Here is a 16256-nt window from a genome sequence, read left to right on the forward strand (position 1 = left end):
TCTCATGATCAGAAAGTTAACTTTTTCATAGAGTACAAGAAGAAGAATGAGTAAAAATATTAATAAATTTCAAGAATTGGAGAATGCAAACTAATCCTCATTCAGGATAGTCGATATTTATAAATAGTTAGAATGCAAACTAATCCTCGTTCAGGATAGTCGATTTTAATGAGTAGCTGATTCTCCATACACAATATAAGCATATCATAAGTAACTTAGTTATCCTTAAACATATACAGTCATATGATATTTCTGTATCTAGTATAAGTGTTCATATGACTCCCCATTTTATGAGTAACGAGCCATGTTATTAACGATCTTAATGGGTGTCAAATGATAGTCGTTGAAAAAATATATATATATTTTCAAAAATATACAAGTCAAAAGAATAACTCACTTAGTTTATTGTAAAACCAATAGTTTTATCAAAATCGAATACGATGTAATATAATATAAGTTTGTCATAAGTGGTCTGTTTGGCAACATAAATTAAGTCTTTATTATTTCTAAAAATGCATATTTTTTTATAGTTTTGATGGATATACATATTAAGAAGGCGTTTAATATTCATTCTGTGATAAAAAAAGGATTTGTTTAGAAAAAAAGTAGATCTTAATATATTTTTTTCAAAAAAAATTGTGTAAATTATAAGCGTTATTAATATATACCGTGACAATTTCAAATAACGGACCGTATTCGTGTTAGCAATCAGGTCGATTGTGGGTCAAAATAAAATTATTAAAATTAAATAAAAGGTAAAAATTAAAATTATTAGAAATAAAATTCTGATTTCCGATTAGTTTCGGATTTTGTGTCAGTAAATCATATAGGATTTATAGAGGGTTGGGTCGGGTTCGGATGAGGTTTATGGTTATATTGCCCTCCCAGACCACCCGGTAGATAGCAGGAGATCGTCAACGTCTACCGTGTTTCCGAGTCTTTCACTTGCAAACATTCCCTACAACTCATCCCCTCTGTCAGTAAACATACAAATATTTTATATTTTTCAAAACCCTAACTCTTGACCAATGGCAGCGAGATTCACGCTACTGAAGCAATCATCACTAGCGCCTGATGATGATCGTGCAAATGAAGAAGAAGAAGATCAAGTAGATATTGATCCGCGTGTCAATCTCATGTATCTGGCTAACGAAGGTGATTTGGATGGGATCAAAGAACTCCTTAATTCCGGCATCGATGTCAATTTTCGAGATATCGATAATCGTACCGCGCTTCATATTTCCGCTTGTCAGGGGAAAAGTGAGGTGGTTGAGTTGTTGTTGAGTAGAGGCGCCTCTGTTGATTCTAGAGATCGCTGGGGCAGCACGGTAGCTCTTCTCGATCCTCGATTTTTTATTTTTTCTTATGTCGTGCCTTTTCGATTAGTATATTTCAAATGTAATTGTGCTATATGTGCGAACAGAATAGTTATTGTTGCGTGATGGTTAATTTATTAGTAGTAGTTTTGTTAGAAGAGTTGGTATGAATTATTACGCTGTGAATATCTGAAAAAGAATATTTTTTCGGATTTAGAATATGAGCATTGGTACGACTAATTGGTTTAGGGAATTAACTATGTCTCCCATGGTAGAAGGGATTTTGGAATGATATTAGTAATGTATGTTTGCTTTATTGATTTATGGGCTCTAGAATGCGAATCTAGTAGAATGGGATGAAAGAATGCTAAAAAGAGAGGATCTTGTTGGCTATATCTTGATGGCTTTACCAATAAAAATTTCAGTTACTTTTCACAAATTATTGCAACTTTTAGTTGAATAGTTGATAGTTAATTAAAGGATTCAACAGTCTTTATGATAGCTTTGCAAATTAACATTTTATGACCGCGAGTTTTGTTTTACAGCTCTGCCTTATTATGCTTTTGCTGAATACCCCATAGAATATTTGAGGAGACATCTACATGCTTAATTTATTTTCCTACCACTAATCCTCAACCTATCTTCACAATTGTCATATTCGCTTACCAGGAATGTTCGTCTATATCCTATATATATATATATATATATATATTTTTTTGCAATGACTTGTTAATTAGCATGCCAATATTGAAGACATCTTATTTTCAAGGGGTATGTTTCACTAACTTATTTTCTTTAACTTTTTATGGAACCCGGGGCACCTCTTACATTTCTAATCATCTCGATTCTAAGTATGTCTATTCTTTTAAACTACTTTTCACTATTGACGAACAAGATAGTCAATCTTGTTTGTTTGCCCCTCTTCTGCACCTATCCACGTGGTCCAATCTTTAAAGAGCCCATTCCTACAAATTTAGTAGTAGAATGTGACCGATATGACGATATTCATGTCAATGATCCAAAATGATTTTGCATTGGAGGAAATGATTTGGTATGGACCTGTCAGTGATGTAACCTAAAACTACTAGTACTTCCTCTCATCCCTTTCACAATCGTTGTTTATTCTTTATTGATTGGCCTATTGTATTTCAAATTTTTAGTCCTTCCTCCAGGCATTACTTTCTTGAAAAGGTAGTCAGGATTTAAGTTTACCTTCTATTTTAGAAGTGCCATCACCAGATGTTAATCTTTATGGGAGGGATCCTTAGAGTGTTGGACCATACCACCTGAGTTCTCCATGCAAGCAATATGGAACCCGTCCTTAAACTAGATACGCAATCATCATGATATGTCAGTTGTTTCCTATACATAATCACATTACAGAGACTCTCTGAATCTTGTAAGAAATGTCATATGCACATAAAAATGTAATCTTTTAAGTGATTCAAGATTGGTATTAGAAAGAGGAAAATCGATAACAGAAATGAGAAACCTTAGGGACTTGGACCATATCCACCTGCACAATGCTGTTCATACGATGGAAGATTTCTTAGGAGCTAGTTTCCAACAGTCACAGAGTAGATATAATTTTCTTGTGTCATACACACAAACACAAAAGATTCATGTTTATATTCTTTATATTTCTTTTTGCTTAAAATTCTATGTTCTTGCTAGCTACACGCCTGTAAGCATTACCTTTTTCACACACTTTGATAACTTTCTTAAGAACACTACTTAATAATAACACATGCCATTTATTTTTATCATCCATACCTTTGTTTTTTCACTGCAAAGTACCACTTACCGCTGCTTTTACAGCCTCTTGCAGATGCAATACATTATCAAAATCACGACGTGATTAAACTTCTAGAGAAACATGGAGCAAAGCTTCCGGTAAAGACATGGAGCACTCTGCGATTGTTTTTATCACCATATCATTTTCTGCTAAATCCTGTTTTGTTTACGCTATCATTAATAATGTCAATTTAGATCTGAATCGGCGTAACTTTAAGCTAACTTTTTAAAGTTATCTTGTCATATGTCATATTAAATATAGGTAGCCCCCATGCACGTTAAAAATGTCCGTGAAGTGCCAGAGTATGAGATAGACCCAAAGGAGCTTGATTTTACGGACAGTGTGGAATTAACAAAGGTGACTTTCTTTCATGTGTATGCTTGATGTGAACTAAAGCTATTTTAATATATATAGCTTTGATATTTCGTCATTATATAATTTTTCTAGTGTTTGGGTGTTGAAATCTATCAGTACGCTACAATAACTTAAAACTATAATAAATATTTGTATGTGAGTATTATATTAAAAGTGTATGTATTTTATTTATGATCATATATATTGTCTATACATGAATGCGGGTGCAGGGGTGCGTAGTATGGGGATACGGGAATTCGGCAAATTTAAAAATACGGGCATTTGGGTGTGGGGGAATTTAGCAAGTGTAAAACATAAATATATATATAATATATAATATATATCAATAGTTTGAATTTATATATTTAAACTAAATAGTAAACATTAAGTTCAATATTCTTAGTAAGTGATATAATGATTACTTAATAGCACAATAGTTGCAGTATCAGGTAATTTAGTGATTAAGTAATCATCTAATTATTTATTTAATTAAAAAGAATACCCAAGATTCGCCGCACCCCCGAGAATCTCCAAGAAGCGAATTCTCGGTGTGGTGGTTGAGTGGAGAATTCCCGATTTCTAGGGTTGGGCTATGTGTCAAAGTGTTCAATTTGTGAAATCTCATCTTACTCAAGACTTTATACTATAGGCATTTGTCTGAAAAAGGGGCGGAAGTTATATGTGTCCAGAAATAATATTATTTTTATGGCAAAGCTTCGATGCAGAAAAGATTGTACTTGTATGTTAACTGTTAAGGATCTTGAAGACTGTGCAGAGCTAAAAGTCTTATTAAGTTATTGAGTGTTTGATTTGCAACAGAATGAATGAAGAAAATTTTGATTTTATGCGAAGAAGCTTAATTGCCCACAAAATATATAACATGTAGCATGTATGGTTAGAAATTGGCCACTAGTTGTAGTTCTCAGAACTATTTAATAAGCTGCAGTTTAGTCAAAGTTTATACTTGTTGTTTAGAACCCTTTTGTTGATGTACATTGCCATCTATTCTTTCTTTATATCTTACCAACATTTGTATGCATCCATTTTGTCAATTTATAATATAACAGGGTACGTACCGTGTTGTTTCTTGGCGTGGAACACAAGTTGCCGCAAAGAAGCTTGCCGAGGAAGTGACTAACAATGATGATAAAGTGTGGGTACTTGTGTATTATTTCAACTTATTATATATTTAATAAATTGCACTTAGTAATTTTTGCTAGTCTTCTCATATGTGTTGTATTTGCTCTTTTTGTTTAGGAGGGCTTTTATAGACGAGCTTGCTTTGCTTCAGAAAATAAGGCATCCAAATGTTGTTCAGTTTCTAGGTGCTGTTACTCAAAGTAGTCCAATGATGATTGTCACAGAATATTTACCCAAGGTCTTTATTACTTCTAGATTGATATCATTTGAATTACTGATATGCAGAAACTGACTATTTGTGTTCAGCTCTGGTGCTTTCTTCTAAATGCATGCTCTTTTTGCTACATCATTTTGTTATTAAATACCGTCTTGGCCTTAATTCGTACTATTTATCATGTGGATCAGTTACATTTTACGAATATTGGAATGTTTGGGCTACGTTTGGCTTGTGGAAAGTTTTTGTACTTCATACAGATAATATTTGAAGTTGGCCTCTTAGAATCCATAGGCTCATAGTTGGTAACCATACTTGTGCTTGTTATAGGGTGATCTGTGTGCATATATGAAAGAAAAAGGACCACTGAGACCGCTGAAAGCAGTGAGATTTGCACTTGACATAGCAAGGTTTGTACCTAATTTTTGGCTTCAGCAGTAATTAGTCTTTAGCATATCGAGACTGGTAATTATTGCCTTATTTCCTTATTGTGGTGTACACTTCTTGTTAGCGTAAGATTGATATTAAATAGCACAAAAGTAGCTACATTAAGCATTGTGACTTGTGTTCATGAGACGTTCATTGATATTGAGGCTATAATTTTTTTAAAGTATTTCTTTTTATATTTACTTTAGTCTTAAAACATTGTAATTGAAAGAAGTCCATCATGATTTTAACATTTTGCTGCACCGGAATATCGGGACTATTAAAATTTAGTTGAGCAAATTGCGGATTAATTCTTTGAAGACACAAAGACATTTATATCTGACCACTGAAAGTAAAATTTCTATTTTCATTTAGCTTATAAACAATCTACTTGCGAATGGTCTGCCCCCTCTCCCCCTCAAAAAACAGAAAGAAAAAAGAAAACAGTCGGACATAGGTGTTCTTAAAAGGACATCTTTAGTAAATTTGACTTGCAATTCCTGTGTACGAGTTGGTGAAGAATATCTTCCATAATTGTGTGTGTGTGTTTGTATTTATATTTTAAACTTTCCATTTTGAGGATGAAGAGACTACTACTTGTATGTTATACTAAGTGTAAGGCTGTGCAATTTGATAAGACTGGTAAGGATGATTTTCTGGGTTTTAGTTATATTATAAATATCCTAGAAGTATATAGCGATTATTGTAATAGTCATCTTTGCAAAGAGAATAGAAAACACATACAGCATATTGGCAAAGGTTTAAATATATTAAGCTTAGTTGCTTGGTGATCCAAATGAAACCTAGTTGGGCAGTTGATAAATAATGTTTGAGATCGTGGAAAGATCTGTAGAAGTGCCCTGTCGAGAATACTGAATTTGATGTTAAAGAAAATGTGTCATGTGTGTTTATACGTATAATTGTACAAGTAACCTATTGTTTGACAAACTTGCAGGGGATTGAACTATTTGCATGAAATTAAACCAGAAGCAATAATTCACCGTGATCTTGAGCCTGCGTAAGTTTCTTGTTACTGTAATAAAATGCTATAGACATGCAATAGAAGCACACATGGAAACAAGAACGACATTGTATAATTTCCATTAATTGCCATGGATTCCTAGAGAATTTATATTGACTATTTATGTCCGACACACTTGTTTATTATAATCAATATTGTTATAGGAAAACTTTATTTGCTTTAGGAGTATAATAAAAGTAAAATGATAAAAACAGTAAAAGGCTAGGGTTTTTTATAATTAAATAATTGGAAATGAGAGTAGTTAAAAGTGGCGTAAATTTAGGTTATGAGTTATGCCAATGCAATGGGTTCAGGTTTGCCTTATGAGGATATATGTCTCTTATTCCTCGCCACCACTGATCCAGCCTTTGGATAATGTTGGGTGCTAATGCACTTAATCCACACAATTGCATAATAGTTTTATTGAAGTTCTGTTTTGGCTTTGATGCGGGAGAAATCTCTTATGTATTTTGTATGTAACAGTAACATATTGCGGGATGACTCTGGGCATCTAAAAGTTGCAGACTTTGGAGTTAGCAAACTGTTAAAGGTTACCAGCAGAGTTAAGGAGGATAGACCAGTGACTTGTCAAGATACATCTTGTAAGTAAAACTTTTAAAATACTATTACTATATCAGTCACTGTAACAATGAAGTTGGATGCCAAAAGTCAAAGTTGGATAAAATTAGTAATATGTTCTAATAAATTAATATTAAAGAGCGGAAAAAATGGGATGAGGGATTTAATTCAATTCAATTGTAACTAGTGGTTGATTTTAAACATTATTGAAATTTGATATTTCATTAGTGACTGTTGAATTTTTTAGGAATCACTTAAGTGTGGATCTTCTTATAAAATCAGTTAAGCGTGGATCTTTTTTCCCCACAAAAGTGCATTTTATAAATTATATATATAAAATGCGTATGTATGAATACAAATGTCTAAACACCCGACATGCTAAATAATGACCGTAAACTTAACTTTACGGGTAAGCTAAATTGTTCAAAAGAACGAACTAGTTTCAAGTTTCATAATTGTTAAAGATTGAAGATGTCAAGGGCATGCTTGGATTTGGAGTTGAGGAGCCTTGGGTTCGGTAAGGAAAGGTTTAAATTTCAAAATTTATGTTTGGGTTATTTTTTGGTGTAGGGTTGATTTTGAAAAGTTAAATGTTGGATAAGGAGACACTTTTGTGACACGTATGTATATATAAATTTATTAATATCATAATTATTTACTAAGAGAATTTACATTAGGTTATATTACACAACTATAACCATAATGGGATATATTTTGTTAGTTGGTAGGTTTCTTAACAACTTAACATACTTTGTTCATAATAATAAAGACTGTACTTAAATTAATTGATTAATTAGACTCTGTACAAAATAGTATTCTTAATATCTTCCAAGTGTCCGTAGTAATAAAGACTCAACTTAAACTAATAAAGTAATTAATAAGACTCTTTGCAAATTTGTGCTCTCACTCTCTTTCAAGTGTTCCTTTGATTCTAATATTTTGCTATTATACATACAGTGTCCATAATAATAAAGACTTTACTTAAAGTAATTAATTAAGTCCTCGTTTGGTATTGTTGTTGCAAACAACAGCTTTCAGCCAGAAAACAGGTAAAAATTTGTCCGGTCAATCTAAAAGCAGATTTTCTAAGTAATAGCCTTCAACTCAAAAGCTGCTTTTAGAGAAAACATTTTCTCCTATGTTTTCTTTTGGAAAAATTTGTTTGTCACCTTCTACGGGAGGTTATCACAAATTTTGGTATCCAACCTCGCGAAAAACATTATTTTCTATTTATAATTCAAAACATGAAAATATCATAAAATTACCAAACAAAACAACACTTCTTCTTAATAACACGTCAGTTTTGAACATCACTCTCAAACTTAGCCTAACTAATTAATTAGATTTTGTGCAAAATTAAACTCTCACAGTCTCCAAACTCTTCCGCCTTCTTTCATATTCTGTTGTTTTGCGCATGCATACAATAACTTGCTAGAACATGATATTTATATACTTTTGACCTAACAAAATAAAAATATAACTTTAGAATAAAAATACTTGACAACTTAACTTAAACATAAAAGAATTAAAATTGAAAAAAGTTCTAAATTTTATTTTTGGAGATTTATTATAAACAAAATTCCAAACTAATAAACTATACAGGATACACGAGAGTCTACAGCAGTATTTTTGCACTGACATTTGTACATGAGATTTTATTTTTGGAGATGCATGATGAGACATTTTTGCACTGACATTTGTAAATGTTTTCACTTGACCAAACCAAAAAAATAACATAAAACAATTAAAACCTTAGAATTAGAATACAAATTTCTTAATATAAACGTGCAAGAATTGAAATTGAAGAGAAAGACTAAAAGTTTTTAAATTGATATACGAAATAACATACATAAAATAATTTTGCACCATTATATAAAACAATTGAGTTAAAAAAGATATTAATTTAATAATATATGTAATATTAATTTTCATAAATATTTTTATCATCTATAATTGATTAGTTGGTAGACATATAGCAACGGGCAAAAATATTACATTTGTAAAGTTTTTTACTAGACCAAATTAAAAAGTAAAATTTAAAAATTTAAAATCCACACAAAATAATTATGTTAAAAAAGATTTAACATAATAATGAAAGTAATTTTTAATTTTATAAATATTATCATCTATCGATACTTTAGTATTATAACTAAAATAAGATATAATTGATTGGTTGGTAAACATATAGCAACTTGCAAAAATTTGACATTTCTGAATTATTTGTTGGACCAAATTAAATAATAAAATTAAAAAATGAAAACATTGACAACTTAACTTAAACGTACAAGAATTAAATGAACAAAAAAACTATTTTTTTCTTTATGATGAAGGGTTTTTTAAAATTTCAAACTAATAAACTAAATATGATACATAAAATCATTTTTGCACCGATATTTGTAAATGTTTCTACCGGGTCAAACTAAAAAGTAAATAACATAAAACCTTAGAATAAAAACAGAAACAATTTAACTTAAACATATAAGGACTAAAATTGAACAAATTACTATATATTTTCATCATTAATCTTTTTCAAAATTCCAAACTCATAAAGTAAATAACATACATAAAAATAATTTTCACAGTTTTATTAAATTATTTGAGTTATAAAATGTATTATTATTACATGCAATATTATTATTTTTAAATATTATTATGAAATAGTACAAAACATAATAATAGACTGTATTTCCAAATTAATAAGATAAATTATATTGTTTTAATAAATAAAAATATTAATAATGATCTTAAAATAATTATCTCGACACGAGCTTCAAACGGGTTAAAAGCTAGTATAGTATATATCTTAATATTGAAAAAAATTATACTATAATCACACACATAATTGTACAACATTTATCTCTGTTAGTTTATTTTCATTAATGTAAAATGTTAACAGTAAACCAATATCATTATTAAAACAACTAATATTTTTAAATCTTTTAATAAACATGCTTAATCTTCTAACAATGTGCTCAAGAACCACCCTTTTCCTAATGTGCTTTGTTTTTGTAAGCTAAGCCTGAAACATGAACACTTGAAAACAGGACATAACACTTGAAACATGACATGAACTATTTTGTTCCATATAGAATTATCCATAATACCTTCCTATGTTTCTCTAACTCGGGTATGGCGTGTCAGACACGACATATATCCGAGTTTGGACTCGACAATTCTTAAAATTGGGGACACATGACATTTTTCTATTTTTTTGACACGGGTACGGGGACACGACATAATACATTCGTAAATAGGCATGGTTAGTAGATTCCTTAACAACAAGTAACTATACAGTTATGATCAAACATGAATTTGTAAGGAATATTGCAAATTAGGGATCTTGTATGCTTGTTTTTTATTTTTGTCTTTTTCTGGTTTGCATTGTATATTCAACTTAGATGTGGTCTTTTAGTTGGTCAAAGTGCCCACATTTCAGTCAAAGGATCTGACACGGAATAAGTTTCGTGTCCGAGTGTCCATATGTCGAACACGGATACGACTACCTAAATAGAAGAGTCGGAGTAACATAGATTCCTTCCATCTCAATCAGTCATTTTAAAGTTCTTAATTTAGTGAGTGACGAAATTGTTGATAAAGAAAGAAGTATCTCACTAGCTTATCTAACAGTTATAATTGTTCCCTGCTTTTTTTTATTATATGACTTAGTGAGTTAATTATTCTTTGACATGAACAGGCCGCTATATTGCTCCAGAAGTTTTCGGAAATGAAGAGTATGACACTGCGGCAGATGTTTTCTCATTTGCGTTAATTCTACAGGAGGTAACACTTGCTTTAGGTAGAAAGAGTAGTACATTATCTGCCCTTTCATTTTCCTTCTTTTGCATCTTGTTCCCGGTTTCTTGGTGACCACTTTTTTTACTTTTTTTAGTAGAAATATTTAATGGACCCTTATTTTGAGACCAACGGAATACTCTACATGAAGCACAAATGGGCTGTCAGATACTATCAAATTTAATGTGATTCGGTGCTGGCTTACAAATGTATATTTGCGAGTTCAAACATTTTGTTTGTTGATTTATAATGCAAGACAAGTGCCTCTTTAAAATATGTCACACGAGTATGTTTAATGAATCAAATTGGTAGTTAATTGGATCTATGAGGTAGAGCAAACTTGCAAAATTCTCCTTGAAGTGGTAGTGTCCTAATAATTAATGGACACAGTCGAAGTGATCTTTGAATTAGTTGGGGTCACGTGTTAATAATTATTGGTCAAGGTTGAAGACTTCTTTTTAAATGAGGCCGTCACTATTTATCTATCTAGCGATATAGCGATGTAGAGGAAAGCTTATATTCATATTGAACTTCTTATATTATATTTAGAATTGAGGTGATGAAAGTCATGTATTATACTAAACTAACTTTTAGCATGTGCAGAGGTTTTTTATATATATACATATTGATTAACTTAAAATGGTTCAAAATATTAAATATTTCTTGTTTTGTAAGTTGATAAATTTAATATTATGTTAATATGTTAAAAAATATACTCTCCGTCCCATTTTAGTTGCTTTTTTAGAGAGTAATTTTTGTTTCAAAATAATTGTTGTTTTCTTGATGTACTACTAAAAAGTGATTATTCTCTCATTAATGACACCATGTAATTTCTAATACATTTCTTAGTACTCGTGAAGACACTAAAATCCTAATTCTGCTCAGTTTAATATTACTCCACCACTACTCATTCACTGCATGCATGCCACTAACGTAACAACAAGTAACAAAAGAAAGCTTACATATAAAATTCTTTTGGCGGTTTAAATGGAAAAGAATTAAATGAACATTGATATATAATAAATATATATTTTTAAGAGATATATTAGAAGTTACTCTATAGTAAATAGCACTGTCACTTTCTTTTTTGCAATATCAAACATACTAGCAAATTTTATGAAAAAATCAAAATTAAAAGAAATTTTTATAGAAGACCAAATCTCACCAAAGTGTATATGAAAATGTTTTAACCTAGTAGGAGCAAGGTTGTCATGCCGGTCGACTAGTCACCGACTTGTCGACTAAGCGATGAAGGCATGTCAACTAGCTGAATATCGATACTTTTCGCTCGCCCGGTCGACTAAGTGGTCGATTAAGCGGTTATTATATCTGCATTTTCTATGTTTTGCATTTCTGCAGGTTTTTGCTATGTTTTTCTGCAATCTGCATTGTGCACAATTAATTCTGCATAATTCTGTATTATAGTATTTCTGCATAATTTTGTTGCTGCACTGCACTACTAGTATGATAGTTTATTACTAATTAACATCACAGTATCACAGAAGTGTTATTTGTTAATTGTTACGTGTTTTACATGATCACAAGTACTTTGTTTTGTTGTTATTTGTTAACTCTTTCCGCTTTGCTCTCATTCTTTTCAAGTGTTTGATCCTTTATACTTATATTCTTAAATAAAATATTTTGGAAGGTGTTAAAACTTAAAACCTACATTGAATAATGTGTATATATTATATTTAATATATAATTAACTAGTCGGAGTCCATCGACTCGCTTCGACTTACTGGTATTACAACAATGAGGAGTACTGTAGTGTAACAGCAGGAGGATTATTAATTAAACATAAGTATCAGTGTTTTGTTTATTGTGTCTGACTATTCATATATATATATTTCATCAAACATTAATATGAAGGGTCACGCTCAAGAGAGGAACCCATCTTTAAAGTAGAACCTTAGAACCACTAAGGTTCTACTGCAAAACTTAAATTTTAAATAGATTTTCAGGATCTAAATCTAAATACATGTTTTTTGCATCGTTGTTGTGTTCAAAAATAATTTTGAAATATAGGGTCACGCTCAAGAGAGAACCAATGCTTAAAATAGAACCATAGAACCACAAAGGTTCTGCTGCAGAACCCTATATTTTACATAGATTTTCAAGATCTAAATCTAAATACATGTTTTTTTGCATCGTTGTGTGTGTTCAGAAGTAATTTCAAAATATAATGTATAAATAAGACATTTTTTTCATGTGCAGTTCTGCTGCAGAACCCTAACTAATACTAGAAATTAGATAAGGGTTCTCTGTCTAATGGTTCTCTTTTGAACATGACCCTTGAAATATAATACATAAACACGACACTTTTTGCATGTGCAGTTCTGCTGCAGAATTTTGATTAATACTAGAAGGTTCTAAGGGTTCTTAGGCTAAGGATTCTAAGAGGAAGATGACCTATGAAGGGTGTATAAAACTATCATAAATCTAAATATTGGTCTGTGTGCAATTTTTTAAATATACAGTTGAAATGGGACAAAGGGAGTAATATGTTAAATTTTTATTTATGAGTATCGAGACCTCGACTTTTTGGAGTACTTTTATATATCCCTCTTACTCTTGTTATATATAATATAATTGGACCGGTTTATATTTTGTCAGTTTGGCCGAAGTTTTTAGTCCAAAAGAAGGGCTTATTCAATGTATGTGATATACTATATATATAATCATAAACATTGTAAGATGAAGAACTAATTATTGAACTAAAAAACCAAGTTCACTCAAACTAGAAGAAAGTTTATATTTATATTATACTTATATTATATTATATTTTGAATTAAGGTGAGAAAAGTCCCGTATTAAATTGGGTTGGTTTACATTGTTTTTTATTTTCTTATCTGGGATAAGATATATATTATCTCTAAACATTGTATGATTAAGAATTGATTATTGAATTAAAAAAAATGAGTTTACTCAAACACCAGCTTCCTTGGCTTTATCTTTTTTGTGGTTTCAAGGAAACTCATTTAAAGGATTTATTGTGCAAGTGCCTTTGGTTAAGGAAAACCCGCTATGTCAATTTTGAACATATGTGGTGTTTAGCTTTTAGCTATATACTATATTCTGGGCTTGAATGATGCAAATTAGTAATATAATGTCTTATAAGATCGTGTTTCAAAGAACACACTTGATGTCTGTATTGTGTTTAATATTGAAAGTACTACTATAATATAGAAAGAACATATATGTAACTGGGATTCCCTGTCCACTAGTCTAAACTATATTATTTGGATAAAAAACTTGATATTCAGAATAGACTTCGTAACTTGAAATCTGTGTTCTGTGCTCTAGATGATTGAAGGCTGCCCACCATTTTCTGCCAAGCAAGAAAGTGAAGTTCCCAAAGCATATGCTGCAAAGGACCGCCCTCCATTTGAAGCTCCAGCAAAGTATTACGCACATGGACTTGGAGAGTAAGTTCTCTATCTTAATATTGTCACAGTTATTCAGGTGATTGCTCCTTGATGTTGACGAAGAGGTTTAAGCGGCAGTAAGCATTTTTTGTTGTGGCGATAGATGAAATGGTGTGTTAGTTCTTAATTTTGAAATCTGTTAAAGACTTTTTGACATTGCTAATTTCCTTAAAATTATATATATACATCTTTAACTCCATTTCCCAGTTACTTTAAACCTTAAGGCCCTTCAGTTGTAACAAATGCATTGCACTCTGCATAAATCCCGGTTGAATTTTCATAGATCTGGTCAAAAATTTTAGAAGTGCCAATTTCGACAAATTTGAATTTTTTATTTTAAATGTCTACACTAAAATGTCCAAGACTGTACACACCCTAAATTTACTAGGTCAAAAATGTAATTAAGCTATTATTATCGTTATCATTATTTTTCTTAAGGATCTACTTGCATAAATTTGACATTTCCCTCCCTCTTCATTCATCTGTTGGTTCATGAAATCTTTCAGAATTGCTGATGTAAAGAATGGTATGTTAATAACCATATTAAAGCTGTGTAGGGTAAAGTCAGGAAAAGGCATGTCCAAATTTAGTTCACACATACTTTATGGTATTTATTACTAATGTGTATCATTAATTGATGAGGTTTGTCATTGGTAATATTGATTGGAGTAGGGAATGCAGATTTATCATTTGAGTTGGTGAAAATGAACTCCACACTACTATGTATTAGGATGTCTAATGATTGGGAGCTCTTTCTTGAGTTTTCCGTCTGGTTGTGTTTTTAACAGACACAGACATAACATGCAAGTAATTTTTGAGCACATTCATCATAAATTCCAGACTTGTAATGTGCTCACTAAATTAGGATTTAATTCTACTGAAATTTAGAGACGGATGGACATGTTTGTGGAAGACATATTTTTTGGGATAGTACAAAGAGGTCTATACTCTATATCTCTTCTTCTCTGTTAACAATTTCTGCTCAGATGAAGTTTCTTTTTGTGGATTTGTAAACTATTCTTTATTTTTTTTCTAAACCCTAACCATGACTTGTTTATTTGTTGATTCAAATTTTTTTGGCTTTTCTACTTGTAGGTTGATTGAGGAATGCTGGAGTGAGAAACCGGCCAATCGACCGACATTTAAGAAGATAATTCCACGGTTGGAGTCCATCTGCAGTACTCTGATTCAGAGGAATCGATGGAAGGTTTGTTACTTGGTGGTTGTAATTAGGAAAGTATACTTAACAAATCAAATTGCCCATCGACAAAAAATTAAATGTATACTTATTAGTAATCACATTGCTGGTTCAATGGTAATCACTGTATATGTTTACTTGAAAAGGAAACTTAAAGTTAGTAATCACATTGCTGGATCAATGGTAATTGCTGTCGAAAAACATAACAATAGGATGCTAGGAAGAGTTAAATTGACTTGCCATTAATTAAATGACTACAGTTTACTTGTTCTATAGCGGACTCATTAACCCATTGTTTAAGGGGATATTTATGCTGGTAAATGTTTTTCTTTCTTTCTTTTTTTGGTTTTATATATGTTGATGATGTTCACAGGCAAAACCCATAAGATGCTTCGAAAAACTAGAAGCAATGTGGAAGAAAGATCATTCTAGTCGAGGCAGTCACAGTCGCTCATCTCGTTCAACAAACAGATAACAGTCCAAAATAGTCCTCTCTTGGTTTAGCCATGTCGAAAAATGTTTACCTTCCTACTACACGAAGATAAAGCAACTTAATTCACGACGGTGTATTTAAAAAAGTAAAGATAAATGAAAAACTTCAGGGGTTTGATAGTATTGATCATATTTATCAATTGAAACACTCATTCTTTTTGTCATCTCTGACTTTGCCCATGGGGATGATCAATATATTTGCCATCTCTTGCTCCATGATAGTAGGCAGCAATCTATGTACATTACATTCAAATGTACTCCCTCCATTCTTAAATATATGCCTTTTGACTTTTTGGCACGTATGTTAAAGTGTTTTGACTATATAGTTAAAAACATTATTCACAAAAAGAAATATTTGAAGATAACATTTCTAGCTATGTGGTCAAAGCACCTTAAAATGTGTGTGAAAAAGTCAAAAGACGGATTTTCAAGGGAGGGAGTAATTATAATGTTTTTTTTTTCCATCTCTATTTGTAATCAGTTCTGATGATAATTCCAGGC

At 31.2% G+C, this 16256-nt stretch overlaps 1 protein-coding gene across 1 annotated transcript; it reads left to right on the plus strand.

Annotated features, from left to right (window-relative positions):
* Positions 1 to 867: 867 nt before the first annotated feature.
* LOC108197023 (integrin-linked protein kinase 1) lies at positions 868 to 15971 on the plus strand. The gene is made up of 12 exons (XM_017364496.2): positions 868 to 1328; positions 3135 to 3209; positions 3373 to 3468; positions 4533 to 4618; positions 4723 to 4843; positions 5150 to 5229; positions 6201 to 6263; positions 6750 to 6868; positions 10540 to 10625; positions 13944 to 14065; positions 15161 to 15272; positions 15637 to 15971. Exons 1-12 carry the CDS (start codon positions 1029 to 1031, stop codon positions 15736 to 15738), a joined length of 1362 nt encoding a protein of 453 aa, XP_017219985.1. The 5' UTR covers positions 868 to 1028; the 3' UTR covers positions 15739 to 15971.
* Positions 15972 to 16256: the final 285 nt, after the last annotated feature.

This window comes from Daucus carota, chromosome 8, assembly GCF_001625215.2.
Source record: "Daucus carota subsp. sativus chromosome 8, DH1 v3.0, whole genome shotgun sequence".
NCBI classification, from domain to species: domain Eukaryota; kingdom Viridiplantae; phylum Streptophyta; class Magnoliopsida; order Apiales; family Apiaceae; genus Daucus; species Daucus carota.